The 16,943-nt window shown below is 40.1% G+C and overlaps 1 protein-coding gene and 1 long non-coding RNA gene across 7 annotated transcripts in view; one reads left to right on the forward strand and one right to left on the reverse strand.

The window, feature by feature from the left end:
* Positions 1–16,943, forward strand: part of LOC126471137 (delta(14)-sterol reductase LBR-like) — an 887,948-nt gene that overhangs the window by 340,129 nt on the left and 530,876 nt on the right. For 2 of the 3 annotated variants that reach the window (XM_050099228.1, XM_050099230.1), the window contains one exon: positions 15,836–15,981. The exons of the other annotated variant lie outside the window; for it this stretch is intronic. In XM_050099228.1, the coding sequence (XP_049955185.1) occupies positions 15,836–15,981 (146 nt within the window). The remainder of the gene's footprint in view (positions 1–15,835; positions 15,982–16,943) is intronic. 3 annotated transcript variants of the gene reach the window in all.
* Positions 1–16,943, reverse strand: part of LOC126471143 (uncharacterized) — a 611,803-nt gene that overhangs the window by 53,405 nt on the left and 541,455 nt on the right. The window lies entirely within an intron of this gene.

Consider the following 16,943-nt stretch of genomic DNA (forward strand, 5'->3'; position numbering starts at 1 on the left):
AGTGACGATGTAAATGTGAAGAACACTGCTAATGCATACATTAAGGCTATTCAGAAACTTTATGTATCTTGCATACAACTCTGGGTTATAGTGATTAAATAGATGTACCCAGTACATTAAGTGACCCAAACAAATCAGGAAGCCCTTCTTTTCTCACAAAAGCATTGAAAGGTTCGTACATTTAGGTACTAGAGCATATTGAAATACACAGAAATGAGCAAGTTTATAGCATACCAAATTGACTTGTTGTGCATATACACTTATCTCCCATTTGCTGTTAACCCAGTGTTTGAAATGTATGATTGGGTTACTGGGAGGAACAGTGACTAGAAGTGAGCTACAGCAATCTGCAGTCTGCATAACTAATTAAACGGCTGTGACATTCCTTGGTTTGTTGCCAGAATGTGTAAAACTATCACTTTCACTCCTCTTCACATGGCACATTGCCCTGTGGTATAAGGCTGTTGTAAAACAGTGAGAAGCTGCCCTAAGATTGTGTTAGTTACATAGTATGTGTTATAGAATGTCACATTTGGGTTAGTGCAGCTATATATTATGATGAGGGCAGCTGTAAATTTAATTGGAGATCTGTCAAAAGTATTAGCCAATAACGAGATGATAGTGATGTAAATTTTGAAACTCTGTTAACAAAACGATTTTATTGTATTTAGAGAATGGATTTTATTTTCTGGTTCTGTAGGAAACCCCCCGCCCCTCCATTTGCTGTGTGTGTGTGTGTGTGTGTGTGTGTGTGTGTGTGTGTGTGTGTGTGTGTGTGTGTGTGTGTGTCTTTTGTCCTCACGTGTGCCTCTGCGTGCCTGCCTTTTTCTTAATACCCTGATGTTGAGTTCCTGGTCATCATGTGTCACCAAAAATTATTTGTTAGTATTATTCAGAAAACTATATATAACAATGGTCTTTTATAAGAAGTAAGGTGTACCGGTGACAGAACTGAGATATTCAAGTCTAATATAAAAAGTATTCCCCTGGTTATCATTTGAGTGAACATTTAAAAATTTGAGGAAATGTGGACCTGGGACCAGGACTATCTGGCTATTTTGGCTGGTGTAGCAAGGGATGTGAAATATGGGTCTCAAACTCATTGTTATATGTTTGGTGTACCTTGATACAAAAGAAATGACTGGGTAAAGGAACTATTTGTCATATCATAGTTTTGTGTATCTATTTTTCAATCTGGAGCTGTGTCTTTACACTGTGACAAGTTGAATCAAGATTGATCATTTCAGTGGCAGTGAAAACAAGCAGTTTACTACAGACACATTTGTGTGCTCCATCATAAAATGTTGTGTACTATATTTGGCACAAAAGAATGAGGACTGAGTCTGAAAATTTGTTTACTTACCAAATGCATTCAGTTGGTAGTGGTCCGTTGAAAATAGGAACTGTTTGAATCATATTTGCCTGTTATTTTTTGTGTGATTGTACAGGAGTTCCACTGTCTCCACCATCTGGTAGTAAACTGTTTGTCGTCTCTCACTGAGTTATCAATTTTGGTTAAACTTAATCACATTATATGGAGACAGTCAAATATCAAAAACCAAGTTCTACGCTAGTAGTCATAACAAATAATTATTCAGTAATGTAAGTAGTGCAGTTTAATGCATGTACAGAAATAACTAGTAAACAACTAATACTTAAGGACTACAATTACAAATTATTTAAATAAAAGAAACCTCACATGTTTTATTAGTAGAACACTTACAGGGTGTTTCAAAAATGACCGGTATATTTGAAACGGCAATAAAAACTAAACGAGCAGCGATAGAAATACACCATTTGTTGCAATATGCTTGGGACAACAGTACATTTTCAGGCGGACAAACTTTCGAAATTACAGTAGTTACAATTTTCAACAACAGATGGTGCTGCAAGTGATGTGAAAGATATAGAAGACAACGCAGTCTGTGGGTGCGCCATTCTGTACGTCGTCTTTCTGCTGTAAGCGTGTGCTGTTCACAACGTGCAAGTGTGCTGTAGACAACATGGTTTATTCCTTAGAACAGTGGATTTTTCTGGTGTTGGAATTCCACCGGCTTGAACACAGTGTTGTTGCAACAAGACAAAGTTTTCAACGGAGGTTTAATGTAACCAAAGGATCAAAAAGCGATACAATAAAGGATCTGTTTGAAAAATTTCAACGGACTGGGAACGTGACGGATGAACGTGCTGGAAAGGTAGGGCGACCGCGTACGGCAACCACAGAGGGCAACGCGCAGCTAGTGCAGCAGGTGATCCAACAGCAGCCTCGGGTTTCCGTTCGCCATGTTGCAGCTGCGGTCCAAATGACGCCAACGTCCACGTATCGTCTCATGTGCCAGAGTTTACACCTCTATCCATACAAAATTCAAACGCGGCAACCCCTCAGCGCCGCTACCATTGCTGCACGAGAGACATTCACTAACGATATAGTGCACAGGATTGATGACGGCGATATGCATGTGGGCAGCATTTGGTTTACTGACGAAGCTTATTTTTACCTGGACGGCTTCGTCAATAAACAGAAGTGGCGCATATGGGGAACCGAAAAGCCCCATGTTGCAGTCCCATCGTCCCTGCATCCTCAAAAAGTACTGGTCTGGGCCACCATTTCTTCCAAAGGAATCATTGGCCCATTTTGCAGATCCGAAACGATTACTGCATCACGCTATCTGGACATTCTTCGTGAATTTGTGGCGGTACAAACTGCCTTAGACGACACTGCGAACACCTCGTGGTTTGTGCAAGATGGTGCCTGGCCACACCGCACGGCCGACGTCTTTAATTTCCTGAATGAATATTTCGATGATCGTGTGATTGCTTTGGGCTATCCGAAACATACAGGAGGCGGCGTGGATTGGCCTCCCTATTCGCCAGACATGAACCCCTGTGACTTCTTTCTGTGGGGACACTTGAAAGACCAGGTGTACCGCCAGAATCCAGAAACAATTGAACAGCTGAAGCAGTACATCTCATCTGCATGTGAAGCCATTCCGCCAGATACGTTGTCAAAGGTTTCGGGTAATTTCATTCAGAGACTACGCCATATTATTGCTATGCATGGTGGATATGTGGAAAATATCGTACTATAGAGTTTCCCAGACCGCAGCGCCATCTGTTGTTGAAAATTGCAACTACTGTAATTTCGAAAGTTTGTCTTCCTGAAAATGTACTGTTGTCCCAAGCATATTGCAACAAACGGTGTATTTCTATCGCTGCTCATTTAGTTTTTATTGCCGTTTCAAATATACCGGTCATTTTTGAAACACCCTGTAGAAAGTGCAACAAGTTTTGTAGAGAGACTACCTGCAGGACACTTGTCTGACCTCTTCTGGACCACTGCTGTGTAGTATGTGACTCACATGTGATATGATTGATGGAGCACCCTGAAATAGTTCAAAGAAGGGCATCTTGTTTTGTATTATCGTGAAATAGGGGAGTGTGTGTCATGGATATGATACACAAGTTGGGCTGGCAGTCCTTACATCAAAGTTTTCTTTCTTTTTCTTTTATCTTTTTTTTTTTCGGTATGTTGTCGAGAAATTCTAATCACCAACTTTCACCTCCAAATGCAAAAATATTTTGTTTACACTCACCTTCATAAATAGAAATGATCATCATAATAAAATAAGAAAAATCAGATTTAAGAGTTAGTTCCCAAGCGGTATTAGACACTATAATGGTAAAGAAACAGCTTGAAGGTGGTTCGATGAGAATTGCATAGTAGTTATGTAGAGGTAAGTATTAACTGCAGCAGAAGCACAGAACTTTATCTCTGTTTTATTACATGTACGAGGTCTGTTCAAAAAATTTCAGAACATTTGTAATTTCTTGCCAATGATGAGTTGAAGCAAAATGTGGTTGGTATCCCTGCACATGCCTGTGTTAAATATGTAACTACCAGAAGTTTCAGTGTTGTATGTCTGTTAGTTATTGTTCATTGCTGTATTGAATAGAATGTTGTGTTGTACAGTTTGCGAATTTTGAGATGGCAGAGCTAGAGGAGCATAGTGGCTGCATTAAATTTTGCGTGAAACTCAGAAAACTGTTACAAAGACACACCACATGATGCAGGAAGCCTATGGTGATAAGTGCTTAAGATTAGATTAGATTAGATTAATTATTCATTCCATAGATCCATAAAAGAGGGAATCCTCCTGGGTGTGGAACATGTCAGATAAACGCATTACAAAACTGTAATTAGAAAAACTTGAGTTTCATTAATTTTAATGATCCTCAGTCAATAAACTGTAAAATTATGTACATGAATTAAATTTAAACTTCTAATATTTACAGGTTTAATACTTACATCTGCTTTCATTAAATCCATCATTCAGACATTTGCTAGTTTCTTGACTATTACAACCAAGTATTGTCAAAAACTGAAATAAATTTTTCAGTGATCCTCAGTTAAGAACAGTCAGATTATGTACAAGATTTAAAATTAAACTTCCACTATTTACAGGCTTAAGACTTACATCTGCTTTCCATACATCCATAATTCACACAGTAGGTAGTTACTTGGCTGTTACCACCAAGTATTGTCAAAAATTAAAGTATAATAAATTTTCATTAAAATGGTCTACTGCACTTGTTGAGAAACTCATGGATGGAATAGGAGGAGTTGGGCACCAAAAATTCTTTTAAATTGTGTTTAAATTGTGCCTTGTCTGAAACTAAACTCTTAATGGTTGCTGGTAACTTATTGAAAATATGCTTTGAAAATATTCTGTACTTGGTGTTACAAATGTTTCACATGGTTTAAAAATGGGCAGACAGAAGTTAAAGATGACCCTCATTCAGGACACCCTTTGATGTCTACTGACGATGCTCATGTCAGTAACGTCAGTGAAATTGTGCATGCCTGTTGAAGACTGACTGTCCGAGAGATTGCAGAAGAACGTGGATCGTGTGATGAAATTCTGACGCAACATATTGGAATACATCGTGTTGCCACCAAGTTCATCCCATGCCTCATGAGTCAAGACCAGAAAAACCTTTACCTCACAATCTGTGAAGAGCCTTTGGATTGCCCAAATGGGAACGAGATGTTCCGTAAGAGAATCATAACTGGTGATGGGACGTGGTTCTATAGTTATGATGTTGAGGCCAAGGTTCAATCTTCACAAAGGTGGTGAGACAATTCATGGCTCTTGCATCACAATGACACACCCACACATTCATCCCTGTTGGTGTGTGACTATTGAACAAAAAACAAAATCACTGTGCTGCCTCATCCTCTGTACTCTCCAGGCCTGGCCTCTGTGGACTTTATTTTTGTTTTTTATTTTTGTTATTTTTTTATCTTTGTAATTTTTTTATTTCCAACATTGACAACACCATTGAGAGGACAAAGGTTTACAACTATAGATGAGATAAAAGAGGATTCGCAGATGGTGTGTCGTGCAATACAGCAAGCACCGTGCTAAGACTCTTTCTGGGAGTGGAAATCGCATTAGGAGCAGAGTATCAATTGTAGAGGAGAGTATTTTGAAGGAGACCAGGCACAATAAGTAAAAGGTAAGCTTAGAAAACTTTTATGGACAAAATTCAGGAATTTTTTGAACAGGCCTTGTGTACGTAATGAAATTTCACAGCTAGTTATGGAAGATGGCCATTTGAATGGTGCTAACAAAGAGACAGCCAAGAACTTTACACATGTACAGAGCTCTTGCATGCCTGCATATCTCTCTCACCCAATTGCAAGCTTCTCTCACCACCCTGCCATGTTGTCTAAATGGGAAGATTCGGAAACTGCGAATGTGCTGCCTTAGATGTTAATGCAGCCGCATAAGGAACAGTGAATAGCTCGCACACGCATGTTGTATACGCTCCAGGAAATCCGGGAAAAACCCGGTAATATTTTCAACCGGGAGACAACTGTGAGAAACCCAGGAATTTTTTAGAATTCCAGGAATTTCTTGTTGTTTTTAGTTTTCAGTTAAATTTTTGTAGTTTTGTTTGCTAAGAACTGATACTCCAACAAAGAATTTTACTTTAGTCAGTCCGCTACTGCAGTATAATACTGCAGAAATAAACATAAAGCGGGGGGGGGGGGGGGGGGGGGACTTAAGTTACTTTTTACAGCAACAAAACAGTGCAAAATGTGTCACAGGCTTTAGGATGAAGACTATGCAATACTTCATAACAACAAACTGTTTCCAGTGGGCTTTCATTAGGTTTGTTTAAGCAGTTGCCAGCGGGCTTATGCGCATGCACAGTTGAGTCGCATATGACAAGTACCTTCTCCTGCTTCTGGCTACTTGAAGTGCAACTTTTAGCTGTATCCAAGGTAACTACACACGAACTGTATCAGCAGTAGCAACAAGCAGACAGATGCCATCCGGCCAAGCTGCCAGATTCGTGCATTCGCAGAGCAGTCTTAGTTGTAGTGGAATGAGGGGTAGTCTCCATGTGAATTGTGTTTACATTTAGTGATTTTGCTATTTATTTTTGATTTACAGCTCTCAAGTCAAATGAAAACAAAACAGATTTTAGTGGCCGGGAGCTATAAAGTGAATTAAAATACATTCACATAATTATTAGTTTCTGTTTTCTGATTTTATTTCATTTCCAGGTTTTTGGCAGCCTGGCATTAATTGCTTTGCAGAACAACGAAGTTATTTTTGCCGAATTGCTAAAAAGATTTGGCTTTAATTAATCTTTTCTGCAGAGGCAGTCGATTTATTTGAAACACTATTGTCTAGTGTCAACTGTCGGCGGAATTTCAAGTGCGCGTTGTTATCTTTTGGGACGTATGGCATTATGCCATAATAAAGAACTAAACATGAGAATATAATACTGCATCCCGAAAACCACACTGGAAAGTTTAATATCAGCTTGGGGCCTACCTGTTGATGAATCTGCACATAAGAATGCGCTCTTTAAGTCGAATTATGCAATTTAGTATGGTTTACAAAATTCTGATGCTCTTGGAGTATCCTCTGATGTCCATTCTCTGGGTCTCTCTGACAATTGCTGAAACGAATTCTAATAAGTTGTGGGAAAATATTGTGATTTGTGGTGTGAAAAGTGTTACTTTCAAAGTACATTTTATTTTACGCAGTAAGAGTTATGTTACATGTGCGAACATGCTTTGAATTTCTTAAATCACAGAGCGTTTGATTCTCATTTATAGCTTAACACTCTGAGGGCCAGCCATTTAGCAGAATTTTGGGCCCAGAAGACCAGACATTTATGTCATTACTTAAAATTTTACTGTCACATTTATGTGATGTATCGAAGTGTAAAACATGCAAAAGAGACAAATATTATAAGTGAAAGCTTAATTTTTTCTTGTAGCTGCACTATGTACATTAATTTAAACCATTAACTTTTCCTATTTGTGTGTTCGAGCTACTTAACAATGATGTTGCTATATGCTGACATCATCACATGTCCTATGCTCTGCTTCACTACATTTACATGCGACACATCTTCCGAAAGACAAAATTGTTTTTCACTGTTGTGTGTGCATGTTAAGGTCTGAAGCACATTTGCTAGACCAGTTGACTACAGCACCTGGAAAACAGCAGTAGTTTATGATTTAGTCAGCACAGTCGTTACTCGTCTTCAGTTAGACAAGGGGTAAATAGCTTCAGTCTAATATTTCTACTTATCCTTCACTGTACAAAAAGCCACTCTGTCAGTATTAGCCAAAGTTTTTAAAAACAAGAAGAAACCTGACAGCCTAAGCCCGTTTCAATACTGGCTGCATTTACATGGGAGCGAAAATTGATTGTGGAATTGGAAAACTGGCAACCAGAAGCAGATTTCCATAATCAATTTTGAAGTGTTTGCATGACTGCCCAGAAGCGGTATTGGGAGATTGGTTTACAAAATCCGGTTTTGGAAGCCCCATGTAAACAGGATGATTATCTGCTATCATTGACTGGTGAGATCACGTGACATGAGCTATGATTGGCTTACAAAAGCACACTGTGATTTCGATTTCAATGCTTTGGAAACTAAAATTCTGTTTTTGATGGAATTCGACTACACATTCGTAATACAAAAATATGCAGCGTACATGTTGCCGCAAATCAAAGATCTTTCCAAAATGCCTTTTTTTCTGGGGTTCGTTTCCTAAAGTGGCAGGAGGTTCTACGCTGGTATATAAAACCTTAACCATTCAAAGGATTGATAAGTTTTAAAATTAGGAGGGAGTATACTGTCACTGAACATGGAAGAAGTGTATTTTTGCCTGGGAGAAAGTGTGTTTTTTAACCAGGAAGCCTGGGAAAAATTTGGGGAACTTTTTTTTCCCTTGTCTTTGTGTACACCCTGACACAGCATGGTTTCAAATTTCTTATTTCTTGACAACACAGATCACAAAAAAGAAATTTTCAGTATTATTTAATTACTTTTGATTCAATGAAGGGACAATAAAATTTTATCTGCTACAAACTGTCTACATATGGAAGTCGTAGACAGTTTCGCAGATTTTCTTCACTCAAGTTGTCATGTAATCGTGACTTATTTAATCTCGTAATTGAAAAAAGCCTTTCACACACACATTTTGCTCAAAACATTTATGTCATGTTTACAACCTAATTATATAGATGTGGAAATTCTTCTTGAAGAAAACTTTGTAGAACACCTGTACAATTTTAATGAAAAAAAAAATCTTTTAAAGTTGAATTACATTGCAGAATGATCAATTTCACTTGCAAATGCACAGGGGCATTTTCAACAGGAATGACAAACAGTCCCAAAAACAGATGTGAGACAGACTGGTGGTGTCCTGAAAAGTTTTAAATCTGTCCTTGTAATTTGTCATAATTCACATTTTCTTTAACACCTGTGGGCTTTCAGTAACAATAGTGGTTTTTGTCAGAAGTAGTCTTTTCCACAATGTGATTTTCTTTTTAAATACATCCCCTTTCCCATTATATGAGAAACAAGTTCCTTCTCATCTTATATTGCGCTACTAAGGGCAGTATGCAGTCAAGTCCATTTGAAATGAGGTCTGCAACCCATTCCAGATCTTGTAATTTTGGTTCCTACTTTAACTGTTCTTTTTTCAGAACTTCAAAAATAGTGGATCTTAAATTGAAAAACCATTCCTGGCACGCTTCCTGGTGTAACCAATATCTTAAACAGTACTACATAATGTCTCCGTGATCTTTATTCAGTTTCATGAAAAGCTGTTGAAACTGAAGTCGTAATAATTTGTGTGCTTCAGAACTACTTGTACCACCAATTTCATCATGCCTGCGAATGTAGCACAAAGAGCTCCTTGATATGCATAACCATGAATCCCTTACGAATCATTTGTTAATAGTTTTATTTTGTTGCCCTTTCACCATGAGTTAAATTTTCAAATTCCTTGTTCATGTTTTATAACAGTTCTGTAGCAAATTTGTGCTGTGTGTCGATTATGGGACTGCATAGTATAGATTAAGTCTCATCATCCTTCTCTTCAGAAATGAAGTGTGATTCCCAGTTACTTTTAAAGGTTTGTGATGATGAATTACTAGACTGACTCTCTTTGTCAGTCCGTCACTGGAACTGTAAACTAATTTTATACAATGAACAAATAGTGTACAATAAATGGCACTGACTCTATGATTGGTCCGAACTGAAGCAAGTTGTGCCAAACAAATAATGCCATACAAGATATCGGAAGAAACATTGCCACATTACACTGCTAAATGAATGTACCAGGTAGTTCCAAGAGCGGCGGTGCAGAAGCTGAAACATTCAGTGGTGTGCTAAGGCACACTGAGCTCTGGACAGCTGTTAGCAGGTGAGGCAGCTAAAAATAATGAAGCTGATTGAACCCCCCCCCTCCCCCCCTCACCTCTTGGGTATCATTGACTGGTGTGGAGTACGTCTTGGTCTCAGCAGCAGATGAAGGCAGGATGCTCTGAGTGAGTTTCTTGGCCCTGTTTTGCCATGGCAAAGCACCATTTCTGGTCACTTAGATGATCAAGGTGCCTCAGCAGTGGGCTGTGGCAAGTGATAATTCCACTTACCATTGTGGCGGCACGAGTTCTTCCACCATACTGTGTCAGAACAATATTCCAGTCCTGGTAGCAGGTTTCCACAAGCACCTGTCTTAAATGCGTGGTTACGGGTTGTGCAGTCTGTGTTGGTGCAAAAATGACGTTACTTTCACCAGCAAGTAGTGGTTGCTCTTAAGACTGTATACAATATGTATGCTTTATGACAATCAGTGCTAAACCTTGTACTCCATTTTGTGCTGGACTGGACGAGAAGTGCATTAGGCAACAGTGGTATCAGGTGGCAAGAAGTTGTTTGTCTTACGTACCGTAAATTATAATTAAGATGGTAGATGACTGCTGTACTTTTGCGCACACTCTTGAGTGTCATACTTTCACCTGTAGTCTTTAGTGGAATTAATGTTGTGCTTTGATGGTAACCCCATTGTTATCTCTGGACAAATAATATTTTGCACTAGTATTCCCACTCAGTGCGATGGTCTTTTTCAGAGAACTACAACCTGTGAACTGTTGAAACGTGAAGACGTTTACTTCGCCATTGACTGTTTAAACTGACAAATTATATTTACTTTGCATAGTTTTTTCAGTCTTGTGACTTGAAGAAAGTTATGCGTTAACTGTTTTTAGAATCCTTATGTTTTCTACAATTTCCTTTAACAAGACTGAAATTTTCTTTTCCCTTACCGTGGGACATTAAACATTAATGGAAATATATCTATTTTACCCCAGCAGTATTGTGTATCATTTGGTGCGGTTTATTTATTCTTTTTCTTTATGTCTCATAAGGAACTTAATCTGCAGTAGTGTTATTTTTTTCTCATTTACTCTTCTTGAGAAACATACAAAATAAAAATGAATACTAGAAAGCAAATAGTGTGCATAGCACACGAACAATCATGGGGCACATTCATAAATGACAGAACACAACTTACACGGTAGACATCAATGCCCATTCAAAGTCATGAAAGCTTTGAACCAAGAAGGAAGAGGCATTGCACTGAAAATTGTGCCTAATGAACAATGGATAAATCATTACATGGTATTACGGGGTCCCCATAGGACTGAAAATTACACTGAAGGAATGATACGATAAATCCAATTACTATGGAGGAACTACAAGAAGCTTTGAAATGTATGGAAAACAGGAAAGCCTCCGTAATGCATGAAATAAATGCCAAAGTACTTGAACATAGAGGCGTATCATTAGCTAAACGTCTTTCAGTGTTAGTAGGTGAATCCTGGAGGATTTGCAAGATCCCAGGCCATTGATATATGGCAGAAGTAATCTCTCTCTTCCAGAAATTGAAATCCGATGACTATTAAAACTGTCATGACATCAGTCTCTTAGAAACTGGCTTACAAAGTATATTCAAAGATGTTATAACGTCAAGTTGAACAAATATATTTCTAGGACGACACAATACATGTAAGTCGCGGAGCAAGTAAACAAAGTAAGATGTGTGTACACTGTCACAGTCAAATCAGCACTCAGTCCAAGTCTAGCGGCCGCTGGCCGCCTGCCCGCTTAGGTGGCGCGGCTGCTGTACGCCTGGCAGACAGCGCCGCATGTAGAGGACGCGCGTAACTGCGTGGCAGCACTTTGAAAGATCGGCGAGTCACAACACTTTTCCTCCCTTTGAATTTTTTGCACTGGTCTTGATAGAGGTGGCCTGTAGATTGCTAACGTCCATAGGTGGTGTTTGACTGACCGTAAAGTCTCGAGGAGGAGGCTTCCCGTACGGACTGAAGTGCCCCCAATGATAATGGGTTGAGATGACTGGAGACATGGGGGTCGAATCTGCTGGGGCCCCGTGCCCCAATCTACCCGTTGTGGCAAGTCCGGTTGTTATAACAGGAGACATGGGCGATGTGTCGGCGTCCGTAGGAGGAGGCGAGTAGAGTTGCTCCGACAGATGATGGTCATCTGGTTCCTGCATGGGCACGTCTCCTGGTGGCATCAGTTCTTGTGCTGGCACCGACATGATGGTGAGAGGGCTGCGTTGTGAATAATGACAGATTCCAAGATAGGTAGAGCCGGAGGTGGTGTAGCGGCATTCGGAACAGGCGTTGCCGGCACACGAGGTCGAAGCTGATCTGAATGCCGCACTGCAACACCTGTGTCCGTCTGGATTTCATACAGGCGTCGGCCACGATGTCGTAAGATGTGGCCAGGACTCCATTTTGGCCGCTTGCCATAGCCCCGTACCCATACAAGGTCGCCGGCGGTGAACCGGCCAAGCGAAGGCATCCGCGGCCGTGAAGTGGAAGGCCGCAGAAGATGAAGTAGCGTGTGGGGCTGTCGGCCATGTAAGAGCTCAGCCGGGCTGTGGTCCCCCATGGGGGTGAAACGGTAAGAAGCCAGAAAGTGAAGAAGCGCATCATCAGCAGCAGAAGAAGTCAGGACTTCCTCATCTGAGCCTTAAATGTGCGGACCAGTCGTTCATTCTCACCGTTTGACTGTGGATGGAACGGAGGGGCCGTGAGATGCATGGTGCCATGATGGGCACAAAAATCCGCAAAATCGGAAGAGGCAGATTGCGGACCATTATCAGTAACAAGAGTAGAGGGAAGGCCTTCCAAAGAGAAAATGCGAGCTAGAGCATTGGTGGTTGACGCGATGGTAGGCGTCGTGCAACGGACAATGAAAGGAAAGTTAGAGTAGGCGTCAATAACGAGGAGCCAATAAGTACCTCAAAAAGGTCCCGCGAAGTCAGCATGAATACGCTCCCAGGGCTTCTCAGCAAAGGCCATGGTGACAAAGATGACTTCGGGGCGGCGGCCTGTGACGCAGAAGGGCCGCAAGCAGGGACCATGTGTGCGATTTCAGAGTCGTTGCCGGGCCAGTACACATGGTGGCGCGCCAGAGATTTTGTGTGAGAGACACCCCAGTGCCCTTGGTGAAGGAGGCGCAAGACTGAAGCACGCAAAGACGCAGGTACCACAAAACGCGGCGAAGCATTGTCAGTGGAAAGGAGGATAGCATCGTCCCTAGGTGTGAGGCGGTAACGCAAAACGGTGTAGTTCTGCTACGGATCAGAAGTCTTAGCGGACGGACGATCTGGCCAACCCTTCTGAATACAGAGTAAAACACGGGAGAGGGTAGGATCAGAACCCGTAGCAGCCGCCAACCGGTCCCCGGTGACGGGGAACCCGTCCACACAACCCGCTGCTCGGCTGCCACATCAGGACCCATGGGAAGGCGAGACAGTGCATCAGCATTCGCATGTTGAGCTGCTGGCCGGAAATGAATCTCATAATTGAAACGTAAAGAGCCCAACGCAGCCTTGTTGGGAAGTGACGTTGATGGATGAAACAAGGAAACAAGTGGTTTGTGGTCCGTAACAAGATGAAATTTGGATCCATAGAGAAAAACACGAAACTTATGAAGAGCATAAATAATGGCCAAAGCTTCGTCTAGTGTTGGATTTGCCAACGGAAGGGCACGTTGCCTAACTTCTTTGTCGGGTGCCGACCGGATAATAGCATCCCGTACCATGGAATCGGCGTAGGATTCTTTGTGAACGTCAGTAACAAATTGACACTTTTGACTGAGTTCAGCAGCCCAAGCGCGATAGGATTGATTTGGTTGTTTTTGACAACGATAGGAGGCAACATGAGAGGCTACCACATGTGTATGCTTTTGAAAATATATGGACAGAAGTGAGCACATTTCAGCAAAGGACAAAGGCGCAGGATCTTTCAAAGGAGCCTATTGCGACAACAACCGATACATTTGAGGTGAAATCCATGAAAGGAACAGAGACTTACATGTTTGGTCGTCCACGACATGAAATGCCAAGAAGTGCTGTCGAAGACATTTTTCGTAATCAGACCATTCTTCTGTTGTCTCGTCATAAGGAGGAAAAGGAGGTAGAGACGACGACGAGAGACGCCCCGCATTGGAAGCCGCGACGAAATCACGAATCACAGATGTGAGAAGCATTTGCTGTTCAATGAGACCTTGCAATAGTTGCTCTAAAGTAGCCTGTGGGTCAACGATGAAAAAATAAAATTCGCTACCTCGTCGCCAATTGTTATAATGTCAAGTTGAACTAATATATTTCTAGGACGACACAATACATCTAAGTCATGGATCAAGTAAACAATGTAAGACGTGTGTACACTGTCACAGTTAAATCAGCACTCAGTCCAAGTCTAGCGGCCGCTGGCTGCCTGGCCGCTTAGGTGGCGCGGCTGCTGTATGGCTGGCAGACAACGCTGCATGTAGAGGACGCGCGTATCTGCGCGGCTGCACTTTGAAAGATCAGCGAGTCACAACAAAAGATTATCAATAATTACATAAAAATATTGTAGAAGCTATCATTTCTTAGGAACAAAATGGGTTTAGATCCGGTCGTTCATGTGTGGATAATGTGTCTGGAAGGGCATTAAAATGGCCAAAACCTTTATAACAATGCCAACCCCATAGGGAAATGGAAAAAATCAAGGGAGAAGGAGATTTTTTGTTAATGGAAATGTAAACAAAGAAATTAGGATAGTTAGGATAGAGACTCAAGAATACAGCACTGTGCTTCTGTTTGCAGGTGATTTTGTTATTCTTCAAAAAAATGATGATTACCACCAGAGATCAGTATACAATCTGAACAAAATATGCAAGGAATCTTTTTCTAGTAATACAACAAAAATAATAGCATTCTTAGGAAAATATTCACTTAGATCAAAAATTGTTTTAGATATTTCAGTTGTAGGCCAAGTCCCTTGGATCTCTTATTTAGGCTGTGTTGTAAGTTTTCATTTTCAGTCTGATATTAAAAATAAGATGCACAACTTCCAACTTGTCCGTGGTACAATTAGAAGAATTCTGGACCATAAAAGTGCAAAAAGAGACCACCATGAAAATCTGTAAAATGATGGCATAGAAGCCGAATGGGAAAAGAAATATTGGAAGCCCACAGAAAAGATGAAATTATTTTATTTGTGAGTTTGGAACAGGCAATAGCCCAATCCTTGGAAGGAAGACAGTGACGATCTTACAAATCCATACATCAGCACTGGTAACTGTTTCTGAAAATATTTTAAAACTTTCCATGAATCCAGGCAAATATGCGTATCACAGTTTACTGTGTTGTTGTATTATGTTCTCAGGCTTCGTATGAGAATCATAGTAGTGAACCCAAAATTCAGGAAATATTCATTAGCTTGTGTAGCATTTCAGGCATGTATTTTACTTCAATTTCAAGCTAGTAAATCAGTATTACAATTTGTTACTGTTCAGAATTTCATTTTCCAATGCAGAGCTTGTACACAGCTCATAGTCAGAGTTGTAGATTCTTTTCAATGTGTGACATGTGTGTGAACTTTCCAGGCAGGTTAAAGCTGTGATATATGGACATGTGAACCTAGAAATGTGCTTTCATGTGCAAAGTCTTTAAAGTTTACAGATGTGGGTTCAAGAAAACAATTTTAATGTGTCTAGAAAATTTTTACATTGCATACATTGCTGGAAAAAAAATCTCTGATTTCGAACAAAATGTGATACACAGTTTTAATAAAAATGTTTTTGTGTGGTGAACACAATGAACAGGACTTCATGTGACATGAGCACTTAAAAATTAACAAAGTGATTTGACTTAAGTTATTTACAGTACATGACTGGTTTAGTCCATGGTGTAATTTTGCCTCACTACTTAAGTTGCATTACATATATATTGTACCATTCAACTTACTTTTTGATCTCAGATTATTTTTCATTGATATCAAGTAAATCAGTTATTCCTTCTTACCCATCAAGTGACTGTTTTACAGAGTATGTATTAAATACATGAAATCTGTTTTTGTTACTCTAAAGGTTATTGTGTGGGCTGCCACCCAGAAGTGAACATCTATTAACACTATATGTGATTCTCTTACAGATTCTACACTTGCTACCGAGAACGTGAAAGATAATGAAAAAAAGTATCTGAATAAATATCCTATGGAATTTGGAGGAAGACTTGGTACTTTGTTGCTGATTTTGTTACTGCCTTTATATGTCTTGAGTTTGTTTTGTTTTAATTTGGTAAGTACTACATATAAATGTAGTGAGCAGTATATTCTCTCTTACCAGAAGTCATCTTCCCTTGATCTATGTGCTGTTGTACAGCATAAGACATAAAGATAAATGCTCTGAAACCTTTGGTTACAGAAACTGAATCCTTAAAAGTCCTATTTTGCAGCTAACAGTTTGAAAAAGACATAGTTAAAGATCACACTGCTAATACTCTATGGTTATGTTAATGAATCTTAATTTCTTCTCCTACAAGGTGGCAGCTCTGCAGGACTCATCAGTTTTTTATTTTTTATTTTAATTCATAATTGAGCTATTCGTTAGCAAAATCAACTCTTTAACTGTGAACTTTGAATGCAACTTATTAAATATAATGAAAGGCTTGATGTTGAAATGTAAATTTGATAGCTGGCTGAAGAGGCTGAGCGGTTCTAGGCGCTACAGTCTGGAACCGCGCGACCGCTACGGTCGCAGGTTCGAATCCTGCTTCGGCCATGGAAATGTGTGTTGTCCTTAGGTTAGTTAGGTTTAAGTAGTTCTAAGTTCTAGGGGTCTGATGACCTCAGCAGTTAAGTCGCATAGTACTCAGAGCCATTTTGTAAATTTGTAATTATTGTTTCCTTGTTGATCAGTCAAGGAAATTTCATGAATTTCAGTTCAATGCCATACAACAAAAGTCTGCCTGCATACCATATGGAAATGCCAACTTAATATGGGGTACAAAAGTGTCTATGTCACGAGCACAAAGGTTAATTTGGTATGAGAAAACTGCCATTTGCAGTTTGAAGCGTGGAAAAAGGTTATTTGTACTTATTGGTAAAAGTGTGTCATAAATCATTTTTGGGGGGTGGGGTGGACAATAAATAGGTCACACTTGCCAACAGAAATTGTGCTATTCTCATAGAGATAATATTTGCATGGAAATGAATTGGATCCCAAATATATCACCCTCATTATTTTCCACCTCCCTCTCA

This window comes from Schistocerca serialis, chromosome 3, assembly GCF_023864345.2.
Source record: "Schistocerca serialis cubense isolate TAMUIC-IGC-003099 chromosome 3, iqSchSeri2.2, whole genome shotgun sequence".
Lineage (NCBI taxonomy): Eukaryota > Metazoa > Arthropoda > Insecta > Orthoptera > Acrididae > Schistocerca > Schistocerca serialis.